Source organism: Ambystoma mexicanum, chromosome 7q, assembly GCF_040938575.1.
Source record: "Ambystoma mexicanum isolate Mex_15411 chromosome 7q, UKY_AmexF1_1, whole genome shotgun sequence".
Classification (NCBI taxonomy): domain Eukaryota; kingdom Metazoa; phylum Chordata; class Amphibia; order Caudata; family Ambystomatidae; genus Ambystoma; species Ambystoma mexicanum.
This window is the reverse complement of record NC_090941.1, coordinates 881,048,250-881,073,507: the sequence shown is the minus strand read 5'-3', so window position 1 is coordinate 881,073,507 and position 25,258 is coordinate 881,048,250. Positions and strand designations below refer to the sequence as shown.

General features: G+C 46.4%; 1 protein-coding gene across 1 annotated transcript in view; it reads left to right on the top strand.

The window, feature by feature from the left end:
- NAALAD2 (N-acetylated alpha-linked acidic dipeptidase 2) overlaps window positions 1-25,258 on the top strand; it is a 1,042,620-nt gene that overhangs the window by 636,395 nt on the left and 380,967 nt on the right. Inside the window, exon 11 of the mRNA XM_069639397.1 lies at window positions 18,120-18,239. Coding sequence (XP_069495498.1) covers window positions 18,120-18,239 — 120 coding nt within the window. The remainder of the gene's footprint in view (window positions 1-18,119; window positions 18,240-25,258) is intronic.

Here is a 25,258-nt window from a genome sequence, read left to right as displayed (position 1 = left end):
TTACAGAAATAGGTTTTTAATGAAGTTAAAGCTTGTTGGAGACCAATCGGAGTGTAATCCATCACCAGGATGTCACCTGTGTAGGCTAGTCGCTGCACTCGCCTGGGAGGAAAGCAACCAGTTAAAGGAAAGGCTGTTACAGAATGCGAAATATAGAGGGTTAAAAAGGCAGGGTGCGAGAACGCAACTCTGCCTTACTCCTCTCTGGGTAGGTTTAGAGTTAAACAAATCTTCCCAAATGGTTTAATCTCACTTTTATGGTAGTATATGAATGAGGATATTTAACATACCAGTGGTAAGATCGCAAGAGGCCAGTTTGGACCAGTAGTTGTGAACCGTTTACCAAATCGAATACAGAAGATGGGTCAATGCTTGCAAGAAAGATGTCTGGGGATTTATTATCCCAGTCTTGTTGTTGAAAGCAAGGGAAAAAGGGCCTTAGGCCTAAAACCAGTTTGAAATCTAGGCAGACAACCAGACTCTTCTGCCCATTTTTTGAGTTCTCTTGCTACTAGCATCTAATAATGCCATCGGACGATAGTTGAGAGGCGAGGGTATGAGTATCTGCTAAATGAGTGAAGAGTTTAGATAAAATCTCCATCCAAACTTCCGGAGAGCTCTTTATGACTAAATTCGGAATTCCGTTTATTCCTGCGGCCCGGGTCTTCATCTCTTAATAAGCTCATTAATATATTCTTTATCAAAGGTTAGCCTCCATTGTCCAGTGGATAAGTGAATAAATTAAAGTTATTGTAGAAAGAAGGGGCATACACCTTTTCGAAAGTGGTCTACCAAAGAAGAGCGGTCAATGAGTGGTATTTGAGCCAAGTTAACATTTTGAATAGTCGTGCTTGTTAGATGCAAGAAATTAGATAAAGAGTTTACAGTTAAGATATTGAACATCTCCCGGTCTATCTTTATTTAATAAGTATTTTACAAATACTCTGTAATCAAGCCTTGAAATGTTTTTCCTTTTAAAGTATAGAAATTGTATTAAAATTGTAAAGTTGACTTGTTTCAACTTAAACAATAAAAAAAAAAATAATAAGGTGGCATGGTGAAGTTTAATCCAGTTTTTATGCTTTTAGAAATGCTTTCATTGCATGGTAAGTGTCTAATTGTTTTGATTTTAACCATCTGATCTCTCGTAGCATTTTTTTTCAATCGGCAACATCTGTATCAAAGCAGTGCATGTGTTTAGATCTGGGCTTGGAGATGACTTTTAGGCCAAAGACTTAGGACTTCTCTTCATCAATATGTTGATGGAAGGCACTAAAGTTGAAAGGAATACATGAGTCCTGATCATCATACTGGTTAGTGTGATCTAGAAGGTTCCAATTAAAGTATCTAACATTCCTCATGTTCCAGACTAATCTGTTGGCTTTTGTAGATACTGTAAAGAGACCAGGCCCAGCAAGCACATTTGGTAACATTATCCCAAGTTCAAAGATGGCTTGTAGAAGATGGGCACTTAGAAATGCTGTGTTGACATGTAAGCACTTGCACTGTCTGTATTGTAAATTGGACGTTCAGTTAGGATCAGTATACGATATGCTTTATTAATTCTTCTATGTGGGAGCTGGAGGGCAGTCGCCTTCAACATTGCAGTTTGAACAGACCCCAGGAGGCAAAGACGTGTGTCTAGATGATACCCTGTCTTAATTCTAAGGAAGATTTATTGAGAAGCGGGAATTGGAAAACTGGACAGCATTTGTCATCTTAATTAGGGCACACTGAGTTGAAATCACCACAAATGATCATTGAATCGTCAAATCCAAGCGTGTGCCAATCAGCTAAAGTAGTAGACCTAGACACTTGGAAAGAATGAAGGTAATCCAGCAAAGGATTCCAGTAAATATTTATAATTAAATAAGTAAAAAATGCCAAACTTTTGGTCTTGGTTTTAATTACTAAGATACTGACTGTGGACAAGTTAAAAATTGTCGATTTTAAAAAGATTACATTCTCCATTGCAATTTGGAGGCCACCAGATGGTCTCACCGTACATCCACAGATTGCTGGTTGCAAGAAGGTAGTATTTCCGTTGTAAGGTTGCAGAAGGAGACTGGCATAAAGGTGGAAAGGTGGTTGGTGAATACTTGTGTTCCTCATAAAAAGAAAGAGAAAAGGATATCTTTTCTTATTTTGTATGAGGGGTTTCACTGCCGCAACTAAAGATTAAAAAGGATCTATCAGAATATAATTTTAACTGAAGTGTCCACCGTCCTGTGTCAAAATCCCTAGTTCTGTCCCTCACACTTGTAAGTAAAGTACTTGCCCAGGTTAATGGCTCCTGGTTTTATGATAACAGTTCAGTTCAGGAATTTTCAATATTTCCCATCAGGAGGAGTGACTCCCTTCCCCTGGTTAGCATACTCTCAACACAGCAAAGTTCAGACAATGTTCACCAGGGGGAATGACTCCCTTCCCCTTGTTGAAAAGTGTTCTCAAACAAAACGAACACGCCCAACACCACTTCTATTCTTGGGTCATTGATGTACCAGTGGGAATGCCTCCCTTTCCCTGCTTCAGAAGTTATTTTAACACTATATAGTCAAAGGCAGGGGAATGACTCCCTTCAACTGGCTGGAATCTTGTTCTTACTTTGCCCACCTGATATCAGGAGGATGACTCCCTCCTCCTGACCCTCATTACAACTTGTCAGTCACACTAGACCGAGGGGTAATGACTCCCTTCTCCTGGACACTCAAGTGTCTCCTCTGTTCAACACCTTAATAAGTTCCAAACATAGTCGGGTCCCAGACCCAGGTTTTTCTTCTGTGACTTGGCAGGCCTTGTTCACTAACCTGCCAAGTACTGCCACAAGGAAGATGACTCATACTATTCTCTTGATTAGGATTATTGACTCTGGTTTCTCATATTCTAGGGTGTGGGTCCTTGACCCTTCCCCCGATGGTTCGTGAAATTCCTCCATCAACTGACACGAGAAGAGCAGCTTTGAGCCAATCTGGGTGTCCCAACTATTAGGCAAAGGAAGAGTCTTAAATACCGGTCTCCCTCCTAACCCCAAGTCTCCTGTACCTTCCTTTACAGGGATGTGGGTATGTCACAGGAGCTTTCAGGGCCAATGGTTTGCCTCTCCGCTGCTCCAGGCTTTTTTCTGCATCTGCGACAGCCGTGTGGCTTCCCTCCGTGTAGCTCAGCTTCTTGCAGTTTACTCAGCATCTGAGACGGCAGAGCGGTCTCCTTCTCTGCATCTCAGCTTCATTTGGTTTCTCTCTGTGTCTCTTATGCCAGCACAGTACCTTCTTTGCCCACTTCGGCTTCCTTCTGGCCTTCAGGACCGCTCCTGTGATGCCCAAGAAGAAAGGCTGCAGGGCCTCCGCACTGTCCTTCGTGCTTCTCCTTCTCTGGTGCCCCAAGCGGCTTTGATACTTCTGTGCCTGAGAGTTTCCACAGCTGCTGCTTGTATCGCTGGAGTCGACATGTGTCTTTGGCCCTCTTTTGGTTTTTAGACTATGTAGCCAGTTCCCAATTGGTTTGTTGTACAAGTCTCATCTCTTTTGTTTTCTTGATCTTGATATGGGTGCAGGGCCATGTCGTACCAGTACTTGTGTGGCAAGTGATCCTCATGTTTCCTACACTCTTCCTCATAGTAAGTAAGTTCATTTCGGATTAAATGAAAAATCCATAAAAGATATATCATACACAGCCATTAGACACAGGCAGTTATACAAAATTTGACACATCATTCATAATTTATTCATTATGATATCACTTACAAAATACAATACCATGCTATTAAAAAATAAAAGAGCTGTCCAAGTCCATAAAAGACGCATCATACATGACCATTAGACACCACTAGCTGTAAAAGCTTAGACAAACAGAAATAATTCATTCATTACAATATCCCCTACATGGTACAATGGTATACTATTGAAAGGAAAAAGAAGACAAAAAGGAGAAGAAAGCAGTCCAAAATCAATACACAACTTTGTTTCGCCTATCATAGAGGTACAAGCAGCAATTCATTTAAAATGTTACATGCATAATACTGATTTAGCAGTATATAGGTCCCAATGAGCGCCTTGAGGTGATTAAATTGGCTCATCTAATATTTTCATTACTTTTTGCCATTGCATCTAGTCTTTGTCCACTTTCTTGTGTTTGCCAGGCCTTTCTTGTATATAGAGATAGATATGGCTGGCGTAGCTGCATTCAACAGATAGTAAAGTGCTTGCCTATGCTGGGTAAAGCCTCTTCCTATAAACAATGGTAACACATTCTTAGGCCACAATATGCAGTACAAAAGAATAACACATGTACTAAATCCTCATGCCCAGTTTGACACATAGGGAAACTTAGTACTTTCAGGTTCCCTATAGTTCTCTACCTGACAATACATAGGTCTACTCTCTAAAACGAGGTCATGAGAGGAAATAGAGGTTAGAGTTTGTGGGGGTGAGTTGATGTTACAGGGGCTATGCCCTAGATAGGCATAATCATCCCTCAAGGGGGAGTCCTTCCCCATGAGATCCTCCCACATTATACCACCCCCTGGGGGACTATCTGGTTGTGGCCTCACCTCATTGGCCTAATGGGAAGGGAGAGGTAATGTCATCTAGTAACCAGTCACACCACATAGTAGTGGTTGGTCCAATAGCCATACCTCATGGAGCAATCGACAATTAAGAGGTAAAATTATGGCTGAAGTTGATGCTGAAAATAGAAAGTTGTGGCCTTGAGTGTTCCAAGAGAGTTTTCAGTTGGACACTGTTAGAGATCAAAAACCGGGAAAAATGATCAGAATATAAGGCCGACCTATAACCAAGACCAATCTTGCACCTTTGGTGTTGTCACACTGGAATTCCGTGCAAAGTGAACCCTTCTTTTACCACATACAGAGGTCGAACAGGATATGTTTAGATCGCTCCGAAACCTCTTCAGAGACGGCTGAAAAAAATTGGTCCAGAAAAGGAAAAAGATCATAACTCAAAGAAAGAGGTGATTTGGATTCTTCCAAAAGCAGTTCTACAATAATGTATAATTTAAAATGAAAACAGACCAAGTCAGTTAGACTATCATCAACAAACCCCACCCAATCTATATACTCAGAAGCCAAATTCCATAGACTCTGAATTTTTAAGAAAGGGCCAGTATGGTTTATCTATTCAATATCATCGATTTGGAAGAGGAAAAGAGGCTTTAGGCCAACTATAGGGGAAGAGCTTGGAAGGTTGTGTGAGATGATTTTTGTGTTCAAGGACCTCTCTGTCGCTGAGGTAGGAGATGGTCAGTGATCAGCTACAGGTTCTGTAGACAACCATAGGTTTTCCGTCGATTATGCGAGAATATCCTGTGACTCAGATGGATGGTCTTTGGGTAATTCAGAGTTTTGCAGACGGATTGTCCAAATAAAATGTAATTTTGGTTGGATCACTACAGAGGGTAGACCTCATTGTCAGGTTTTTCTTGTTCCTAGGTTTTTACTTTATCTTGGCAAAGATGATGCCGATTCTGGATCGTTTCAATATTTCTTCTGCTGAAATAAGGCATGTTACCCATTGTTTGCCACATATTTTTTGTTTCCATGGTTTCACCATTCAGAGGCACCGTCATGAATTGATATGTAGATCTTTCAGATTTCTCTGCTGGTGAAACCATGAGTTTTTCATTTTTCTGAGTTTCAGCCCAGCGCGTAACTTTAGTCTCTGCTGCCTTCTGCAAGATAAGTAGGCCCATCAAAGCAGAGCGGAAGAAAGAGCAGAACCCTTGCAAGTGGTATTTAAAATTATTTACCTGTACTTTTCTTTTTATCCATGCCTTTAGTTTGCTTTTAGGTTGTTCTTAGTTGACTCTCATAGAAGACCTAGACATTAACCTTTTCGAAGTAATGGGTTATTCAAAGGTTGGCCTGTGTAACCACCTGTCCCCTGGCTCACCAATCCACATAGAGCACCACAAATGTGTATTATTTAAAATGTTACTGTGCCACGATGGCTGCACTTGTATTGCTGATTGGTTGAGGGTAGTGTTAACATTGTATAAGTCAATAAAAAAACGTGTAGGTTGTAGGGTATCATCTATTCAGTTGCATCATTGCTAAAATTGGGCACTGAATATTGCTTAATTATACCATTTCTAATGGACATATTATCTCATAGAATAAATATTCACAAATGCTAAGCAAGAGAGCTTTCTTAATCTTTCTATTTATAAGTGTTAAACACTCTACATTGCAAGCACATTTTGTTGTTTCAATGATCAGAATATATCTAAAACGTATTATAGAGACAATTGTATTAAGCATTGGCTCCAAGATACTTTAGAGATGGACCCACAACAATATTGCTTTGCAGTAGTAAGCCTATCAGGTGCTCTGCGGTAGTGGATTCGCTTGCACTAATGGCAGAGATTCAACTCTCTCCAGATCCTTGCATCGCGAACAGCACTAATCTCTGCCTCAAAATCTGACAGTTCCAGGTGGGCATTCAGGCCAACTTTGGGGTAGAGATTAGGCACTGGCTTGCAGAGTATGATGAAAATCATGAGAAGAGCATCTATAGATATGGGTCCCCATCACTCCCTGTCTGGACAGAAGAGTGCTTTCAGCTCTTATGCCTTTCTGGTTGATATAAACTTGCCTGTGTTGTAATGGAGTCATTGCCCAAAAGGCATGTTCTCCAAAGAGACCATTATTGGTGGTAAAATGTCAGCAACATCTTGCACTGCCAGACTGCCTAGAAGAGGCATCTGCCAATTGGGAAGTCTTTATTTATTGAGCATTTGTAAGGCAACTATACAACAAAATAGTGTTTCAAGGCACCACACGGCAAGTTGGTAGGGAGTAAGGGGGAGTAAAAAACAATGGCAAAAGACAGAAAATATACAACAGTGGTCGTACTAGACATTGTGACATTCGGACGTGCAGTGAGAAGTGCAGGAGAAGGAGGGCGGGGGGAAGAGGGTATGGGCAAGCATTGGTGAGAGCCCGGCAGGGAAGTGCTGAGGGGAACCAGAGGAGGAGCCGCTGGGTAAGGGCTAGGGCAGAGAAATCCCAAGGGTGGGATGCACAGCCACCCGGTCGGGGGCACACAAGAGTACTGCTTGGTGGGGGGGGAAGACAGAAGGTGCTGGTGTCGACTTGGGAGGGGCCTGGTACCTGTGAGATTCATGAGGATCCAGGCCGCCAGTCTCAGCGGCAGTGAGGTGATTAGCAGGGAAGGGACAGAGGCAGAGAAAAAGCAGATTTTTGTGAGGTTTCCGGAACCTAAGGAGGTCCAGCTCAAGTCTGAGAAGCTGTTCCAAAGAGGCATTAGCCGAAGAGAGAGACCTGCCCCCTACTCCCTGCTTTGAGAAGCGGTTGACAAGAAGGGAGTTGGAGTTAGAGGAGCGGAGGGCTCTAGCAGGGAAGTATTTAGGAAGAGAAAGTTTGAGATAGCGTGGTCCCAGGTCCCAGAAAGCCTTGTGGATGATGCATAGGGTCTTGAGTTTGATCCTCGTGGCCACCGGGAGCCAGTGGAGAGATTTTAGGGCTGTAGAGATTTTAGGGCTGAGACATACAGTCCCTGGGCTTGAGGACCAGCCCTATTCTGGATTAGCTGAAGGGGACATAGGGAGGAAAGGGGTAGATTGAGGAAGAGGCTGGCTGTTGCAGTAATCCAGTCTAGAAAGGACCAGCACTCTGGAAACTTTGAGCTTCTGAGGAAAGGGAGAATGCCTCTAAGGAGTTGAAGCTGGAAGTGGGCCTTCTTGGCAAGGTCCAAGATGGGAAGGGTGAAGGTGAGGGAGAGGAGATGAAGATGACCCCAAAGTTTTTAGCCTCAGGGATGGTGAAGCTAGCGGGCCAAAGGAGGGTGGCCAAAGGGTAGGAGGGAAGCAGGGTGCAGGTGTCCCAGTAAGAAGGATCTCTGTCTTTCTGGCATTAAGACAGAGGTCGTTAGCCGCACCCAATGCCTAGATAGTGGTCAGACAATCCGGGATGAGAGAGGAGGAAGAGGAGGTAGTAGAGGGAAGTTTGAAGGAGAGCTGTGACCTCAGCGTAACACTGGAAATTAGGAGAGAAGGAGATCAGGTGAGCAAGAGGGGCAAGATAGATATGGGATAGCCATGCTGATGGGATAGAGCCCTGGGGGACACCGCAGGTAGAGAGTGAAGTGGTGGAGGAGAAAGGGGCCAGCTGCAACTGGGAGGGACGGTTAGTGAGGAAATAAGAATGGCAATCCAGTGCCCGGTCCGTGATGGCGAGGGCATCACAGAGCCAGAATGGTTGACTGTGTCAAAGGCAGGGGTGAGATTGAGGTGAATGAGAACAGCAGGAGAGTTAGTCAAGATTTGCAAGCATGTCTTCATGGGTGTTCAGGAGACCATTTCCCATGTTCTGGATGCACAGAATCCAGATTGATGGTCATGGAGGCATCCAGCGAGTTCAGTATGAAGGATCAGTTGGGGGAGGACCATCCTCTCCAAGAGTTTACCCAGGAAGGGGGTAGTGGAGATAGGGCTATAGTTAGCCGGGCAGGAAGGATCAGCAGAAGGCTTTTTTAGGAGAGGGTGCACAAGGGAGTGCTTGAGGGATAGAGGGAACGAGCCAGTGGCAAAGGAGTAGTTACAGTAATCATCAAGAACCTGGACTAGAGAGGAGATTTTGTCCTTAATGGTTCTATAAGAGCAGAGGAGCACCGGTTTGGATGAGACCTTCTTAGAGTGGACAACTCTAGAGGCCTTATCAGGTGCTATGGGCAGGAAGGAGGAGACTGCAGGGGGGTGGTGAGTGAAGGGAGGCAAGAAGGTAGGCAGAGTGGGGGGTGGGGCTGGTGGAGTGTGAGGACAGGTTTTTCTGAGTTTTAGATGAGAAATGGGAGGCCAATGCATTGCAGAGGTTCTGGGAAGGAGAGAGGTGGAGACTGCAGTTGGATTGGCGAGGTCCTTGCAGATTTTTAAAAGTCAGCCATGTTAGTGGCTCCAGAGATGTGGGCTTGGATGTGGGCCTTTTTCTTGAAGCAGATAGAAAAATGATATTGCTTTTGGAGCAGGCGACAGGCCAGTCGGTCAGAGTATGAACCCGAGGTATGCCAATCCAGCTCAGCAACTCTGCACTTTTCAGAGATGCTAGATCGGAGTCATACCAGCTGTTGCACTTGGAGGCAGGTTTCAGGCAGATCCATATGACATGTTTAGGATGTCGAGGGTATTAGAGATGGAGAGGTGCAGGTTAATGAGGACAGAGTCAGAGGGAGAATCGGAAACAGGGGTGGGAGGGATAATGAAAGCTGAAGCAAAATCAGCGACTGCCACTCGCTTCATTGGTAGAATGACAGTGCAGGGGGGGCGGTTCAGGCAGAGGGCCCCAAGCAGGATGAGAGGAGAGAGTGATGAGTCCAGGAGAGGGGAGTTGTGAATGAGTTCGAGATGGGGATATCTTCATAGATGAGGGCATTCAGAGTGTGTCCGGCTGAGTGGGTCGGACCAGAAGGAAGAAAAGTGAGAGAGAGGGAATCACAGAGGTCACGGAACAGTGAGGTGGCTGATTCAGGAGAGCCACAGTGGATGTTGAAGTTACTTAGGAGGAGAGGTTTGGGAGAAGATGTCGAGAGGGAGGATGTGAGGTTGGCCCACTCAGAGAGGAAGAGGGACGGGGGGCCTGTAGATGGTAGTGAGGGTGAGTGAGATGGTAGGAGAGACCCTGAACCTACAGACAAGGCATTTAAAAGAGGGGTAGGATTGAGTAGGTATGATAGAAGCATGGACACACTCAAGGAGAATCACGGCCACTCCACCTCTGGGCCGGTTGGGCCTGGGTTTTGAGAGGATTTTGGAGCCCTCAGGAATGAGTGTCAAAAGATGTGACAGATCTGGCATTGAACCACACATCGGTGGTGGCGTAGACGGCAAGATCAAAGTCTCCAAAAAGGAGACAGATGTCAGAGGAGTGTTTGACAGCAGAACAAGAGTTTGGAGTAGCTAAGGGAAGCTGATTAGCACCTTTGAAGGGTTTCTGATGAGTGGTACAGGGGTGTGATACTCCCATCTGTGATGGTGGAGAGGAGAGTAGGAAGGAGGAGTAGCAGGAGAAAGGAGGAAGTAAAAGAGAGGACAGGCACTGGTCAAGGAGGAGAAGAGTAGGTTGAGAGCCTTGGGACATGATGGTGCCATTGTGATGGACATTGAGGATGAGAAGTATGCCAAGAGTACTTCCCACCTAGTGCCACCATTGATGGGTGAGCTGGAGAAAGGGGAGTGAGTAGCGACCAGGTGTGGCGTCCATAGGTCTGGGGAGGGGACAGAGAAGAGGATGTTGGTAATAGTCTGCCTGTAAGTAGCACTGGCGTAGGTGTCAGCAATAGGTAGGCCTGGATTAGAGAGCAGGAGAGCTTTTTGTTGAGCTTTCCTCTTCCATCCTTAGTGGGAGAGATAGATAGGATAGGTGATCGAGTAACAATTAGAATGCATAGGGGAGATAGAAAGCGTTGTGTAGTGGGGGATGGGGAAAGGCAGAGAGGGGAACTGTACAGCGCATGAGTAAACCAGGCAGCCTAGCAGCCAAAAAGGCACAGACGAAGGAAGGGTGTAATAACTCGGTACCTGAAGAACACCCGGACCAGCAGGTAAGTTATTTGTAGGTTTATTGTATGCAAGTTGCCAGGAAGAAACATTGGCACGTCCCTCCTTGCCAGCTAGATCTCAACTGTGAAGTCAGGAAGCAGCATTCAGAGCATAGCATTCCAATATTCCATACATATTGACATCACCAATTCCACACACACTGACATCGCCACATTCCACCATCAGTGATGTCACCACCTCAGAATCACATTACAACACTGTGCTTTAAACACGAGATGCACAGGGAAGCAGAATTTAAGTACCCAGACTGGATGAGCACTAAAGTGCAACTGAAAGCAATCAATGCACATGTTTAAAGGCACATCTAAATTCAACTTTCGCAGAAAGCACTAAAATTCAGCAAAAACAGTCAATGCGCAGGTCTAAACAGGATTCAAGTTTCTGGCAGTGAGGAGACCACAGAAGTAAAGGAACATACAGGGAATCGAATTTTAGCATATAGATTAGGGAAGAGGCATACATCGGATATAAGTCCAGTGGTTGCCATGTGCAATGTAAGGAGTAAAATGTTCCAGGTGCAGTTTGACTTTGGAGGGTGGCCAGCTGCATGTCGTAGACCATTGGGCACGAGAGGGCGGCCCGCACGCTGTGAAACTTATAGCAGGATGGTGAGAGGAGGTGGGGAGTGTTGGTGGTATGGAAAGAGAGCATGAGGAGCCTGACACAGCCCCATTGATGAAAACAGTAGTAGAGGCAGTCCGGTGAGGCAAGCACTGAGCTCTCAAGTCAAAGGCTGCTGGTAGATAACACCAGCAGAGAACTATGGCGAGGCGAACGGCCCGCGGCCATGGCTGTACAGAGACAACCGGGGGGCCTTAGTGTGGGCCATGGCGAGGTGGGCGGATTTCACCTACCAGCTCCCTGGATTGGCTCTTGTAGAGTTGTGCTGGCCAATCAGTGAAGTGGCTCAGAGGGCAGGACAGGCACTCTGGTGCTTGTTCAGGCAACATACATATTGGAATGAGAATCTAGGCCAAGATTCAAACAGCCCAACTGGGCTTTGAAAAGACATGTCCACACACTATCTCCAATTCGACACTGAAACGCTGCCGCAATGATTTCAGTACTAGACAGCATATTTTACATTATGTAGAGTGCTCGCTGCTCCATTCCTATTATATTGTGCTACACCAACACATAATGCCCAACAGGGCTTAAACTCGCAGTGGAAATGAAAGAGCTGCTCCTGCAGCCTGGTGACGGAGATAAGCCCACTGATATTTCCTCTGGGGTGGCTGGCATGGATAGATTTCTAAACATCCATGTCTACCTCGGCTCACCTCTACCAGAGTCTCAAAAAGAGCATGGCTCTCGGACTGTGCCCATACAAACAGTCTTCGCATGTACTGCTTCATGCAACCTCAGGCAGTGAACATTCGGTTTGTCTGATGCCTCTTTGGCTGCAGCATGTCACTCTTCCTGACATAGGGGACATGGACCCATTCTCTACTGGTCTTCAGTACCTCAAGTGTCTCCATAGGAACAACCCCTGTTTACCTCTCACTCATCTCTAGCACACACACGTATTTGCTTGTGTTTAATCAAGAATGGGTTTTTAATCTTCATTTTTTGATACTGCTGCATTGGTTTCTTTTAGGGGCGGAGGGCCCCAAATAACGGACAGGTGCCAGCAGAGTGGAGTATGACTTCTTTATTCAACTCCAAACGGACCCGTGGCTTCCCCGCACACACCCGCCTCTCACCACGTCACATCCGCCTGTGACGTCCACCTCACGAGTGAGGTGTCTTAAAGGGCACTCACTCGTGACAACACCCCCGGACAAAATGTTCTTTCAAGTCACCTTTGCAAAACTCGCTTCACATAACATAACTTGGCCAAGTGGCAACGCTATCAACACTCCTCCACTAACCTGGGAGGCCTCCTCACATTTCTCTGGGGTCTGCCTCGCGGCTCAGGGTCAGAGCCGCCGCCAGTGTCTTCATCAGGGTACACCTGGCGCTGGACCTGTGGTCCGAGGGGGACCCAAGTTTCATCTTGACTGTCTCTTTCAGCTGGGTCGTCTTCTTCTTGTGGTGATCTTTCTTCTGGCTCTTGCATAACATGCTTAAACCTTGAGCTGTTGCGGGTCACTTCCTGCTCTCCATTAGTGGCAGTGATCATTGTTCCTTTGACAGCCACTACTTGGAGCGGTTCTGGTGCAAACTGCGAGACAGTTTTTTTCATCGTGGCCCTTTGAACCCACACTTCATCACCAATTTGGAATTCCTTGGGACGTGCTCTCCTTCTTCTATCAGTCTGTTCGCGAGCTTTCTCCTTCGCGGCTTCATCCCTTCTGATGATTTCCTGATCTACTCTGGGCTTCCTCGCTGGGTTGGTGACGACCCTAGTTCTCACTTGATATTTCATCATGAGCTCTGCTGGAGTCCTATTAGTGGCTTCATGAGGCGTGTTGCGGTAATCACGCAACATTCTGCACAGCGCTTGATGAGGGTCAGTTCCTTCCAGGCGTGCTCTTTGCATTGTCTTCTTAATGGACGCCATGAACCTTTCCGCCATTCCATTGGCTTGCGGCCATCTCGGGGTTACTCTTTGGTGACGGAATCCCATGTGCTTTGCGAACACCCCAAATTCATGACCACTGAACGGGGCCCCATTGTCTGACTTGAGAGTCTCTGGTATTCCCCACTCACTGAAGACTTCATCAAATGTTGCTGCGACATGAGCAAATGCTGTCGACGTGACACGTTTTACTATAGGGAATCTTGAATGTTGTTCGATGAATAGTAGTAGGTAGTCTCCTTCCTCCCGTGGCCCATAGAAGTCGACCGCCACTCTCTCCCAGGGATGTTCAGGGATTGACATGACTTTGAGTGGGACTGGCGGTTCAGGTTTTGCTGTGCATCTGCATGCTGTGCAGGTCTTTACCCACCGGTCAACCATATCGTCCATTAAGGGGAACCACACGCTGCACCTCAGCTGGCGTTTGGTGTTCTCCGCACCTCGATGTCCCTCATGCGCCGTTTTGATGACTGCTGCTCGCAGTGAGGTAGGAACGACTATCTTACATCCTCGCAGCAAAATGGAGTTGTCTTGGACTGCCAGTTCTACGTGTATTCTCGCCAGACGCTCCATCTCATCTCGAGATGCTCCTGGGTGGCTCTGGACTGCTCTGCGAAAGTCCTTCCATTTGTTGTTCTCCGTCAAGCTGATCGCTAGTGCCATCGTCTGGTCAGCAGCAGACGCGGTCGCAATGGTGTCCATGGATACGGCGGGCGGTAGTGCATTGGCAGTGACATAGCTTATGTATTCCGCATCGCCCTGTCTTGGAGTGTGGTTGCCCGCTGGGTGTCTGGAGAGGTAATCAGCAGGGTTGTGCTCGCCCCCAGGCCGATGAACGATGTAAAAATCATATTCTTGTAGGCGGATGCCCCATCTTTCGATCCTGGGGGGATGCCAAACAGCGATAACAAGGCCTGATGGTCTGTAATTAGTGTGAATTTTTTTCCGATGATGAAATTATGGAAATGTTCGCAAGCCCAGACGGCTGCCAGGATTTCCTTTTCTGCCTGGGAATACGCAGATTCAGGCGGAGCTAGAGCTCTGCTGGCGTATGCCACAATGTGTCTCGGGTGAGTCTTGTCCACTGGTTTGTGCTAAGATTGCACCTAGCCCCACCGGACTCGCGTCCACCACTATCTCAGTATGCCATTCGGGATCAAAATATGCTAGCCTCCTTGCCTCTGTCAGAGAGTGTTTGATGGTATCAAATGCTACCTGACATTCCTCAGACCATACAAAGGGAGTGTCTTTTTGGAGCATACGCCTGAGGGGTTCAGTGATGGAAGCAAAATGTTGGATATACCGGGCACAATATCCCGCCATCCCCAGAAAGGACCTGACGTCGGCAATCTGGGAAGGCTTATTGAGGTGGAAGATGGTCGCCACTTTGTCTGGGTCCGGAGTCATGCCATCTGCTGAGAAGATGTGGCCAAAAAACTTCAGCTTCGCCTTGCTGAACCGACACTTTTCTATATTGAGGGTCAAACCCGCATCCTGTACTGCCTGGCATGCTGCACGGAGTGCTTCATCGTGTTCACTGCGAGACTTGCCAAAGACCAAAATGTCATCGCTATAGTTGAGAGCTCCTTTAATGGGACGTATGACTTGCCGAATGGTTTCATGAAAAATTTCGGCCGCCGAGGAGATGCCGAAATTTAGTCTCTTGTAGCCGAATAGTCCGTCATGCGATGCGAACGTGGTGATTGGCCGTGACTCGGGGTGAAGTACTAGCTGATGGTACCCCTGATTTAAGTCTAGTTTGGAGAAAAGGACAGATTTGTTCAGTTGGACTATCATGTCCTCAATCTTGGGTCCAGGGTGTCTCTCCCGCTGTATGGCGGTGTTGGCTACACGCATGTCTACACATATTCTCAGACGACCGCCTTCCTTTGGGACAATCACAAGGGGGGACACCCACGGAGTCGGCCCCGTGGCAGGCTCAATGATATCATCTCTAAGTAGTTGGTTCAGTTCTTTGGACACCGCCTCCTGCAGGTGGAATCCTACCCTTTGTGGGTGTTGTGGGACTGGTTTAACTGCCGCATCTGTGTAACTTTATCGGTGGCCCCTTCAATTTACCTAGGCCTTGACACAGTTTCGGAAATTCCCGGACAATGTCATCCTTGGTTATGGGGTGTTGTCGCGGGATATCAGGGCGCGGATCTGCCCTTGCTGTATAGCTGGACCCTCCGACGACTTGACTACGTCCCCCTCTCGCACTAGAATGTTGATTAGTCCGAGACAGGACGCTGTCTTGTAACTTAGCAGGCAGCGACCTTTGGTGGGGCTCCTGATGACGTGGATCACAGTATCGGTGGATTTGTCAGTGAACATCAATCTTCGTTTGAAGGACCCGACACTTTGCAGCGGGGTGTCTGCCCCCCATTGGTAGATTTTGGACATGGACAGGTTTAGCGTCGGTTTCTGGCAGAGCGTTAGGAATTCTTTTTCACCCATGACATTCACCGTTGCTCCAGAGTCAATCAGAAAGCAGAATTGTTTGTCGCAGATGTCAATGGCTATCCTGGGTGCTTCTCGGGCTTCCTGTTCGTCCATTATGAGATTGACAAATTCGTCGCTTGTATGCGGGTCATACGTAGCGTCATAATCATGTTCACTTTGCACTTCAGCTATGAACTCGCGGCGCGTTGCTGGCGGTCCATCATATTCATCAGTAATACGCGCAATTTGTCCTTGTGACCCATAGCCTTGGCCGTCATCTTCCGGGTACACTTCTTCAACCACCCGCACATATCTCCTCGGGCTCTGTTGGTAGAACCGGGGCTGTTGAGGCGGGCTAGTGTAGAATCTTTCAATGGGTCTGACTTGCGCTCTCGTCGTGTCACGTGCGGTGGGAAACGGCTTACCTTCCCTGCATACAGATTGGAAGTGGCCCTCCCTACCGCAGTTGCCGCACTTTTGAGAGAGAGCTGGGCAGGAACCTGCATGCGGAAACGCCATCCCACACCTATAGCATTGTCTCTGCAAACGCGGGGTCGACATGTTGCTTGGAGAAACGCTTTTGTTCCCAGCGTGGATCGCAGCTATCACGTCACTTTTGTCAAGTTGTCCAGCGGCATTGCTGGCTATGTGAGTGGCTTGTTTTTCAACTCTTTCGAGTATACGTGCCATTGCACTTACTTCTTCGATGGTGACAGGTTTTTTCAGGAGTTGCTTCTGTAGCGTCGCCGATACACACCCTCCAATCACTCTGAGTCGAAGCGCTTCATCAAGTGAAAACGCGTCAAATTGGCAATGCGCACCTTTGACGCGGAGCCTCATGAGAAATTCATCCAGTCTCGTCCGTGCGCTGACGGCATTGGTTAAAGACATATCGTTCATAGTCTCTGTTGGGAGCAATGACAAGACGTTTGTTCAGGGCTGCGATGAGGGCATCAAATTTCCCCTGGCGGAATGGTTTTGATAAGTGATTTTATCTCTCCCCCTGCCGTGTTTATGAACATGCTGCGCAGTCGAGGGGAGTTTTCTTCTCCAGCGGCCTCAATGAAATTTTTGAAGTCCTCCAACCATTCCACCCATCGAGGTCCTTTATCTGCCTGAGGTGTCATGGAAAACGGGGGCGGCATGCGCCATGCTGTGGCGGTGGATCTGGTGACAGCTGGCGCAGGTGGGGGTTGAGAGCTGGAAGATGCCTGGGCAGCAGTGGTGCTCATGGTGGCATGCAGGATGTGGCCTCAGCGGTGGGTTGGAGCTGAGAGTCGTTCTGCAGGCAGGTCGGCACTAAGTCACAGAGGTACTGGGACGAGGAAGAAGGCCCCAGCAAATGAGGAGTGGTGATGTAGAAATTTTTTTTTTTTTTTTTTAAAGCTCTGTGGGCCCCTTGTAGTCTGTGGTTGCTTTGTGGTGGTGCTCAGGCTGGCGGAAAGCACCAGGCGCCGTGTGCAGAGAAGTCTTCTACTGCACGGCAGCTGCGTGCGCGGCTTCCAGGGATTTGGATTGCATGTGAAGGAGGAGGAGGTGGGAAAGGGAGGCGCATCCGCGGTCGCGCCCCCTCCGTTTCAGCGGGGATCCGCTCGTCGGTGGGATCACCGATGTAAAGGACGCACACAGGGGGGGATCCCCAACGTGGCGGGAAGGAGGACCGCTGGCACCAGGGAGAATCCTCGTCGCCAAATGTTAGGGGCAGAGGGCCCCAAATAATGGACAGGAGCCAGCAGAGTGGAGTATGACTTCTTTATTCAACTCCTAATGGACCCGTGGCTTCCCCGCACACCCCCGCCCCTCACCACGTCACATCCGCCTGTGACGTCCACCTCACGAGTGAGGTGTCTTAAAGGGCACTCACTCGTGACAGTTTCAAATTATTTTTTTAAGCCAGTATTCGACTGAGCACCTACTTAAAGCCTATATTCTGTGTCCCTAATCAAGAGAGTGCCTTACTATGCGTCTTTGCACATTCCTATCATCGATATATGTTCCCTACACTAAAGTGTTATCATGAATCTGAAACACTGTTCTACTTTTGTCTCTAAGGGAAATGGCTAGTCCTATTTTTTGGGGAACCCTCACCCTTTTTAAAATGGTTGAGTCAAAATGAATCCCTCATATTAGATGATGCCACGTATTGTTTGCAACAGTCTATTTATATTGATCCTTTTGCAGACAAAATGCATGACAGTTGCTCCCTGGTACACAGATGTGTGTTGTAAATATTCAGAACATGTGATAACTACATCACACTGTATTGTGTGGACCTAATACAGAGAATAATACAAAACACAGCCAAGAGATACAAAAATGATTTCCAGCACCCACTACCAGGTGTATATGCATTTAGGTCCTGTACCACAGGTCCCTTGCACATGCAACCCTTCAAACTGAATCTGATTCATGTACACAGAGCCAATGGTTTTTATGCTCCAATTCGAAGGCCTCAACCCAGTACTGTATGGAAATTAGTTGGCACATGTGTAATACACGCTTGTTAATTACTTTCGTTAATCGAAGCCCTCATATTGACCGTGTGTGTGTGTGTTTTTGTCTACAGACAGGTATATCATTTTGGGCGGTCATCGTGATTCCTGGGTATTTGGAGGGATTGATCCCACTAGTGGAGCGGCTGTTCTGCATGAAATTGCACACAGTTTCGGTAAACTGGTAAAAGAAGGTAAGATCATTCTTTACATGAACTTCCAAAGTTTGAGCTGCAGAGGCTATATCCCCGATGCAGATTATGCTGCCTCTTTAAGATTGTAAGCAAGGATTCAGAAAAACTGCATTTGACATTACTTGGCATTGCAAAAAGCTGTTCATGCATGCAAGTCATGCACTCATTGCAACAGCCAATGGCATAGAAGATGTGAAATACAAGTTTGGAATGCACATGCTGGAGGCAAGTGTCATTGCATTGTTACTCTGCTGCAGTTTATTGAGGAATGTTGTCCCTGTGGTTATGCCTTTGTAAACCTGAAGATGTCCATTCCTTTTATATGGGTGTTGCAATAAATACACAATTGTTTTTAAGAAAAAAGACCTGTTCTCTAATTCAACTTTAAGTGCTGCAAAGAAACGTATTACGAAGCAATTTCGGTGTTTTTATGTGAACCCTAGTAAAAAGTACCCGTTCTCCAAACGGGTTCTGTGGACGGACATGACAACACTCATCAATTATTGAAAATCAATTATCTTGTAGGTCGCTGTTCTGATTCGCTTATCTCTTGATGTGCCATGCACTCTGAAGTAAACTGCACTGAGAATGGGTGTGTGTCGATTGTTGACATACCCTGTAGCAGATGTTGGGGGAAGGCGAGAGCTGATGTGCTGCTGCATACTGGGACCTACTGTGCTCTCTCCCCTCACCCTGGCGTGGTGCAGTGAGTTGCGGTGCATTCCGGTGCAACTGTTTTAAGAAATCATGCATTTTAGGGTTGAGGACCAGTCCTTCTACGACCACATTGATGAATCGGCGATTTCAGGCAACCATCTCACGTGTGAAGGTGCTGAAATCCAGGGAAAGGGTTGGGCTGTCCAAATGCCATGTAGCCAGTATTGTCCAGAGGGTCCTAACCGGTAACTTTGCAAAATTTGGTGCAGATTGGTTAACTTTGTGAAATTGGACAAGGAACAACGCTTTGCCACAAACCCAGCCAACCACAAATGTTCACTTTTTTAAATATAGATTGAAATTCCTTATATTACTATTAGCTGGTCCAAAAGCAGAAGCATATATTAAATCTGTTTTTAACGCTCAGGGCTGACGGATCACTGCAGAGGTTCTAGCCAGCTGCCGGCTAGAAAGGATGTGGATCAGAAGTTAAAATTTCTCAAACTATCATGTTTAGATTTTCCTTTCTGGGCAGCTGTAGAAAACATTGTTGCATTTGCCCCCTCAAACCTCTGGTTTCATTGTCTCACCATAGACTTAAATGAAGCTAGATTGGTGCCAGGCTTGCCTTTCCTTAATGGCCCTGTTCCCCTGGCGAAATAACCACCTTCAGTGTGTTGTGATGGCATGGGATCAACAGAGCACTCCAGACTCACAGTAACTTTCATTACATTTATTATGTCACAGGGATGGGTTGGTGGAAGGGCTATTGGGTAAAGAGGGTAAGCTGCTTTAGAAAGTTAGTGTTCAGGGAATTAGGGACTTCACCTTATAGCCGAGAAGGGAAGCAAACTACACTCCCGGTGTCCTTGTGCCTCCCCTATCCCTTTTACCAGGGAGAAAATTCAAGGTTTTCTCAAGGCTTGAAACACTTGTGTATAGGCTTGTTATAAATGCCATATCATATATAAGGTTATCTTTCAGTGTCCTCTAACCTTAAGGTTTATGTTTCTCAAGTCAGGTTGCGGGTCAACTGCTTCTGGATCTCGGCCAGTTCCTACAACTCCAGAACAGGCCTAGCTCTATAGATGAGCAATTGGGATGGGAATGTAACGAAAACAAATGATCCAGTTTAGTTATTTGCAGCACTGCCTGTCCCAGTCCTTCATTTCTAGCACCTTCTGTCTTTAGTTCCAAAATTCCAGTCCGAAGTAGGATATATGGTGCATTTTCCACAGCATAAAAGCAAGGAATATCTTTCTTTCTTTACTTCACCAATCTGGAGATTTTGGTGCACTTCGAAGGTGGGGTGGGACCATAGAAGAGCGTAATGGTCTCGGGAGGATAGCTCAAGGGCAACATACTTGCCTTGGAAGCATGACGACACGAAGCAACACAGGTTCGATCCCCGGGTCCGTGCTTAGAAATCTCTAGGTATTAAGCACGTTATAAATAACCTATCATGATCATTTGGGTGCTCCTTTCCCCCTCCATGTTCAAATACATGGTGGCAGAAAACAGAGGATTGTGCCTGACTTCTCCAACTGGCAAGAAAGCTGGCAGATTCCACTGGAAACCATTGTAAATGCTTTATTTGCAGGCATCATTGCATTTTGTTCCAAAATGGAATACGGAAAGTGAAAAGTAAAGGCTGTTTTGTATAGGTTTTTGTGGTATAGATGAATCGTGCACATCTAGGTTAACAGGCAAGCCTTTATTTGTATTCATGGAGACCCCCCCCCCCCCCCCAACACACCATCCACTCCCTCCGGGTACCTTTATCTTCCTTCCTACCATCCCATTTAGAACGTTTCCCTCCTCTCAGGCTTCCACATTTCACAGACCTCGAGGCTATACAATGCCACACACCCTTCCCCTTTTAACAATATCAACACAAGAAAACATTAATCCATGGAAGGACGACAATACAACGAATTATAAAATAACCAATACATTAATTATTAGCATTTCAATAACTCCTACATTGAAAACAGATTATCATTCTGCTTTCTCCTCCCACATTCCCTATATTCTTTTATATATATATATACAGTTCATTGAATACTTCATGTGAATGAACTGTTCTATCCATTCTCCAACACATTTTAATGCAACATTTCAATATTCACTGCTTAACATAATCTTTGAACCCACTGGAACTTTTTTCTAATCTGTCTCGGTTTTATTACTCTTCACCTGCATGTTGACACAAGAACTTTGTTAATTCAATCTGACTATCACCCTTTCTGGTGCTCCCATCCTTCCCTGCTATGCTATACTCCTACTATTTCTGACATCTGTTTTCTTTGCTTAGTACAATTCCTCTGTAAACATCCTGAAGACCTCCTCTATGTACAAGAACTGCTTTATTATCAGCATTTCATCCTGCTCTACTCTTCCCCCATCAATGCTACCTTATCAAGATTCCATATAGATCCATCTTCTAGCCTCACAGCATTGAACAAGATTTCCATGACCACCTTAGGATCTGAAAACATGACTTCCCCTTACACGTGTCCCCTTTTTCATTCTTGGCCACATCCCTGGTGACGATCTTGCATCCTTATTTATTTTCACCTTCCCTATCCTCGTATCGTAACCCATTTTGTATTACCTTTTGAGCTTGAAGACATTTTCCTTCTACTTAACTCCTCAAAATGTCACCATATTCCTGAAGTGCCTTTCCAGAAGTCCCTTTTTATTCTGCGGTTACTCATTCACCCAACATGGTTTATGACAGGTGTTTGTCTCCCTCCCGCACATTAGCCGAAACTGAGAAAACCCTGTTAGGTGCCACTCGTGTATTATATATTCATGTTTTTAATGTCTTATGCTCATGGATTTCCTCACAGCCTGTTCAACTGCTCCAACTATCACTCTATTGAAGCGTTACATGCGCCCATTGGATTGCGGATTGTAATACAAAGTAAACTTCCACTTTATTCCCTTTCTCTTAGCATTTTCCTCAACCTCAGCACTTCTGAACTGAGTGCCATATGCTGCGGAAAGATCTAATAATGTGTACATACTGGCATTGTTGATACAGTTCCGTTATCACAGGCATTGGGCATCTGTCTACTATGTTTCTATTAAGGTCCATTTATGCTGTCCTCTACTAAACGTCCCAATTCCTTCTCCACATCATCTTTGACTGATATGGCAATCTCTCATGTTATGGCTACAAGGTTCAGCCCCATCTTTCAATACAATCTTATATGCATACCCTCTTAAACATCCAATCTTCTTTGTAAATACTTCAGGGAAGTCTTCTTCACTTCAACGATCATGACGGGTGCTTCCAGGTTCGGATCTAGACTAATCCCTAGGGCAGCCTGGTCTCACTAGCCTAGGACTCCTTCACCCTTCTTGGCAATTTATACATTTGTACTGCACTTTGTACCTGCCTGAATTGCTATAATTGCGGATTCTTGCACCTAGCTGCCCCCTCTCTGATTATCCATTCTGCCATTGCTTTATTGCACCATATTGCCTGTATTGCCCTATCTGCTGAGCCTTGCACCTAGCTGCACCCCATTGCTACTGTGTACTGCACTTTGCACCTGCCTGTATTGCCATAATTGCAGATTTTTGCACCTAGCTGCCCCCTCTTGACCTCTACCCTAGCATCAAGCTATGCTGCCATCCTATCACAGCCCCTATGCTCACCATGCGTCACCCTCAAGCCACCAGCCCACCACGCGCTCCCCCCACTTTCCCCTCCAACATTCCCCCCACATACTTTCTACCCTCCTTCACCAAAAGCAACATCACAGCAGCCACCGGTCCTCCACCCACCATAACATCATACACTAGACCGACCAACATTAGGAATCAACTCCTGGGACTCTGCTCCAGATACCCCAGCACTACCCACCAAGCACCATCCAACCCTCCCAATACCATAGTAACAGACACCCCCACAGCCAAAGCATCCATACCCACACCTTCCGTGATTCACCCTAACACTGCCTTATCTGCACCACACAATACCACCCCCTCATCATCTCAAACCCCTCACAACCTACAGTGTGCCCTTATTAATGCTAGATCCATCCCTGCTCATGCCACTGAAATTCACAAACTCCTCATCAACCTGGACCTCGACATTCTAGCCATCACGGAGACCTGGCTTCATAGAGCCGCAGGGCCAGCCTTCAACCTTGCCATCCCACAAGGCTACTCCATCAGGCAAGACCGCCTCTCCTCAGTAGGAGGTGGGGTTGCACTCATCCTGAAAGACCACTTAGAGGCCAGACAAACCACATCCAACTTGGGTGATACCACAGACTCCCTTGCTATAAAAATCACCCTTTCCCCTAACTCCACCATCAACCTTGTGTACCGCCCACCTGGCCCACTATTGGAGTTCCATGAGAACCTCCTACATCGCCTAACAGAAAACCTTAAAATCACTTCCAAAAGCATCCTATTAGGTGACCTCAACCTAGGTTACAACGACAAAAAGGACAAGCCAGCCAAATCTCTCACTAGCCCGAAAAGATTTAGGCTTTGACCAAAAGATACCTCACCCACCCATAACAAAGGGCGCATCCTTGATTGGGTAGCCAACCACAATTGCCACATAGACATAAGCTCCATCACACCAACTCCTTAGTGAGACCACCACATCATTCACTTCCTCATCCCAGCCACATCTAAACCCGAAAAGCCTGACCCCATCCCCCGAGCACTGGCAAGATGCGCTAAAAATCTCACCAAAGGCAAGATCACACCACACCTCAGCGCCCTCACAACTGACCTTAAGTCCTCTGACCCGTCAGTATTAGCAGATATTTATGAGAGCACCTTAAGCACTGCCATAGACATCATTGCCCCACTACAGAACAAAAAAGCCAAAACAGTGAAACACTCAAACACCTGGTTCTCCTCTGAACTCAAACAACTCCGCTCTCAGAAAAGAAAAGCACTGAACACCTGGCAGAAATCAATCCTCCTACAAATTAATCACCTCTAAATATAAAAAAGCCATAATCGTAGCCAAGTCAGCTTCCTACAATGAAAGAATTGCCAATGCAAGCTCTGAATCCAAAGAACTCTTTGCCATTTTCAAAGAACTCACAACACCACCTACTAAATCACAAGATATTGTTAAAGACCAAACCTGGTGTAATTCCATACAATCGGCACCTCCAAACATCCTCCACATCTGACCACCGGCACACCCCAGTCCAGTGCTCCCCTCCGACAAAGCACCCATTGCCCCCTTCAAATTCAGGGAAGAAACAGAACAGGAAGTCATTGAGACAATGAACAAGATTAAACCATCCAACTGCAAAGGAGACCCATGTCCAGCCAGTCTCATTAAAGACTGCACTGAAACACTTGCCCCTTTTTTCAAATCCTTCATTAACGCTTTCTTTAACACCAACTCAGTTCCAGACAGTCTAAAAGAAGCTTGGGTTCGCCCCCTCCTAAAAAAAAAAAAACACTTGACCCAGACGTTGCTAGCAACGATAGGCCCATCACCACCGTACCTTTCCTGCTCAAGATCCTGGATAAAGTTGCCTACACGCAAATCCAGGAATATCTTGAAACCATCCATATCCTAGGAAAAAGACAGTCGGGCTTCCGACCAGGTCACGGAACAGAGTCAGCCCTACTCGACTTAAAAATACAACTTGGCGACATCCTTGACAAAGGCAAACCAGCACTCCTTCTACTACTGGACCTGTCAGCAGCCTTTGACCTTGTTAACCATGATATTCTAGGCATGCACCTAAAAAATAAAGCACATTTCTCCTCTGAAGCTATCGCCTGGTCGGCCTCGTTTCTAAATGGGAGACTCATGAAGGTCTTCTCAGACATTGCCTCAGCAGCCCCCACCATCATCCACTGCGGTGTCCCTCAGGGCTCCTGCACCGCCCCCAAACTTCACAACATATTTACCCTCCCACTCTTCAATGACCTTGACTGTCACAACATAGCGTACACCAACTACGCGGATGACATGCAGGTACTACTCCCACTAACCGGGACCTACGATGAAGATGCGACTGCCCTAACTAAAATTTACACAGCCATCCAAACTTGGATGGCTGCTAACGGCCTCTGCTTAAATGGGGATAAAACCGAGATCCTCATAGTAGGCAACAAAGAAACCCTCAACAAACTCCCCCCACAATACAAATCTTTCAACATCGATAACTCCATCATCACAGTCTCCAAGACTGTCAAAACCTTAGGTGTTCACCTAGATGCCTCTCTATCCATGTCCCGCCAGGTCAACGCCATCGCCTCCTCCTCAGCGCTCACCACCAAGGTTATCAACGCAGTTAAACCCTTCCTCTCCACCAAAAACTGCCTATCCATTGCCAGAGCCACAATAGGCACCAAATTGGACT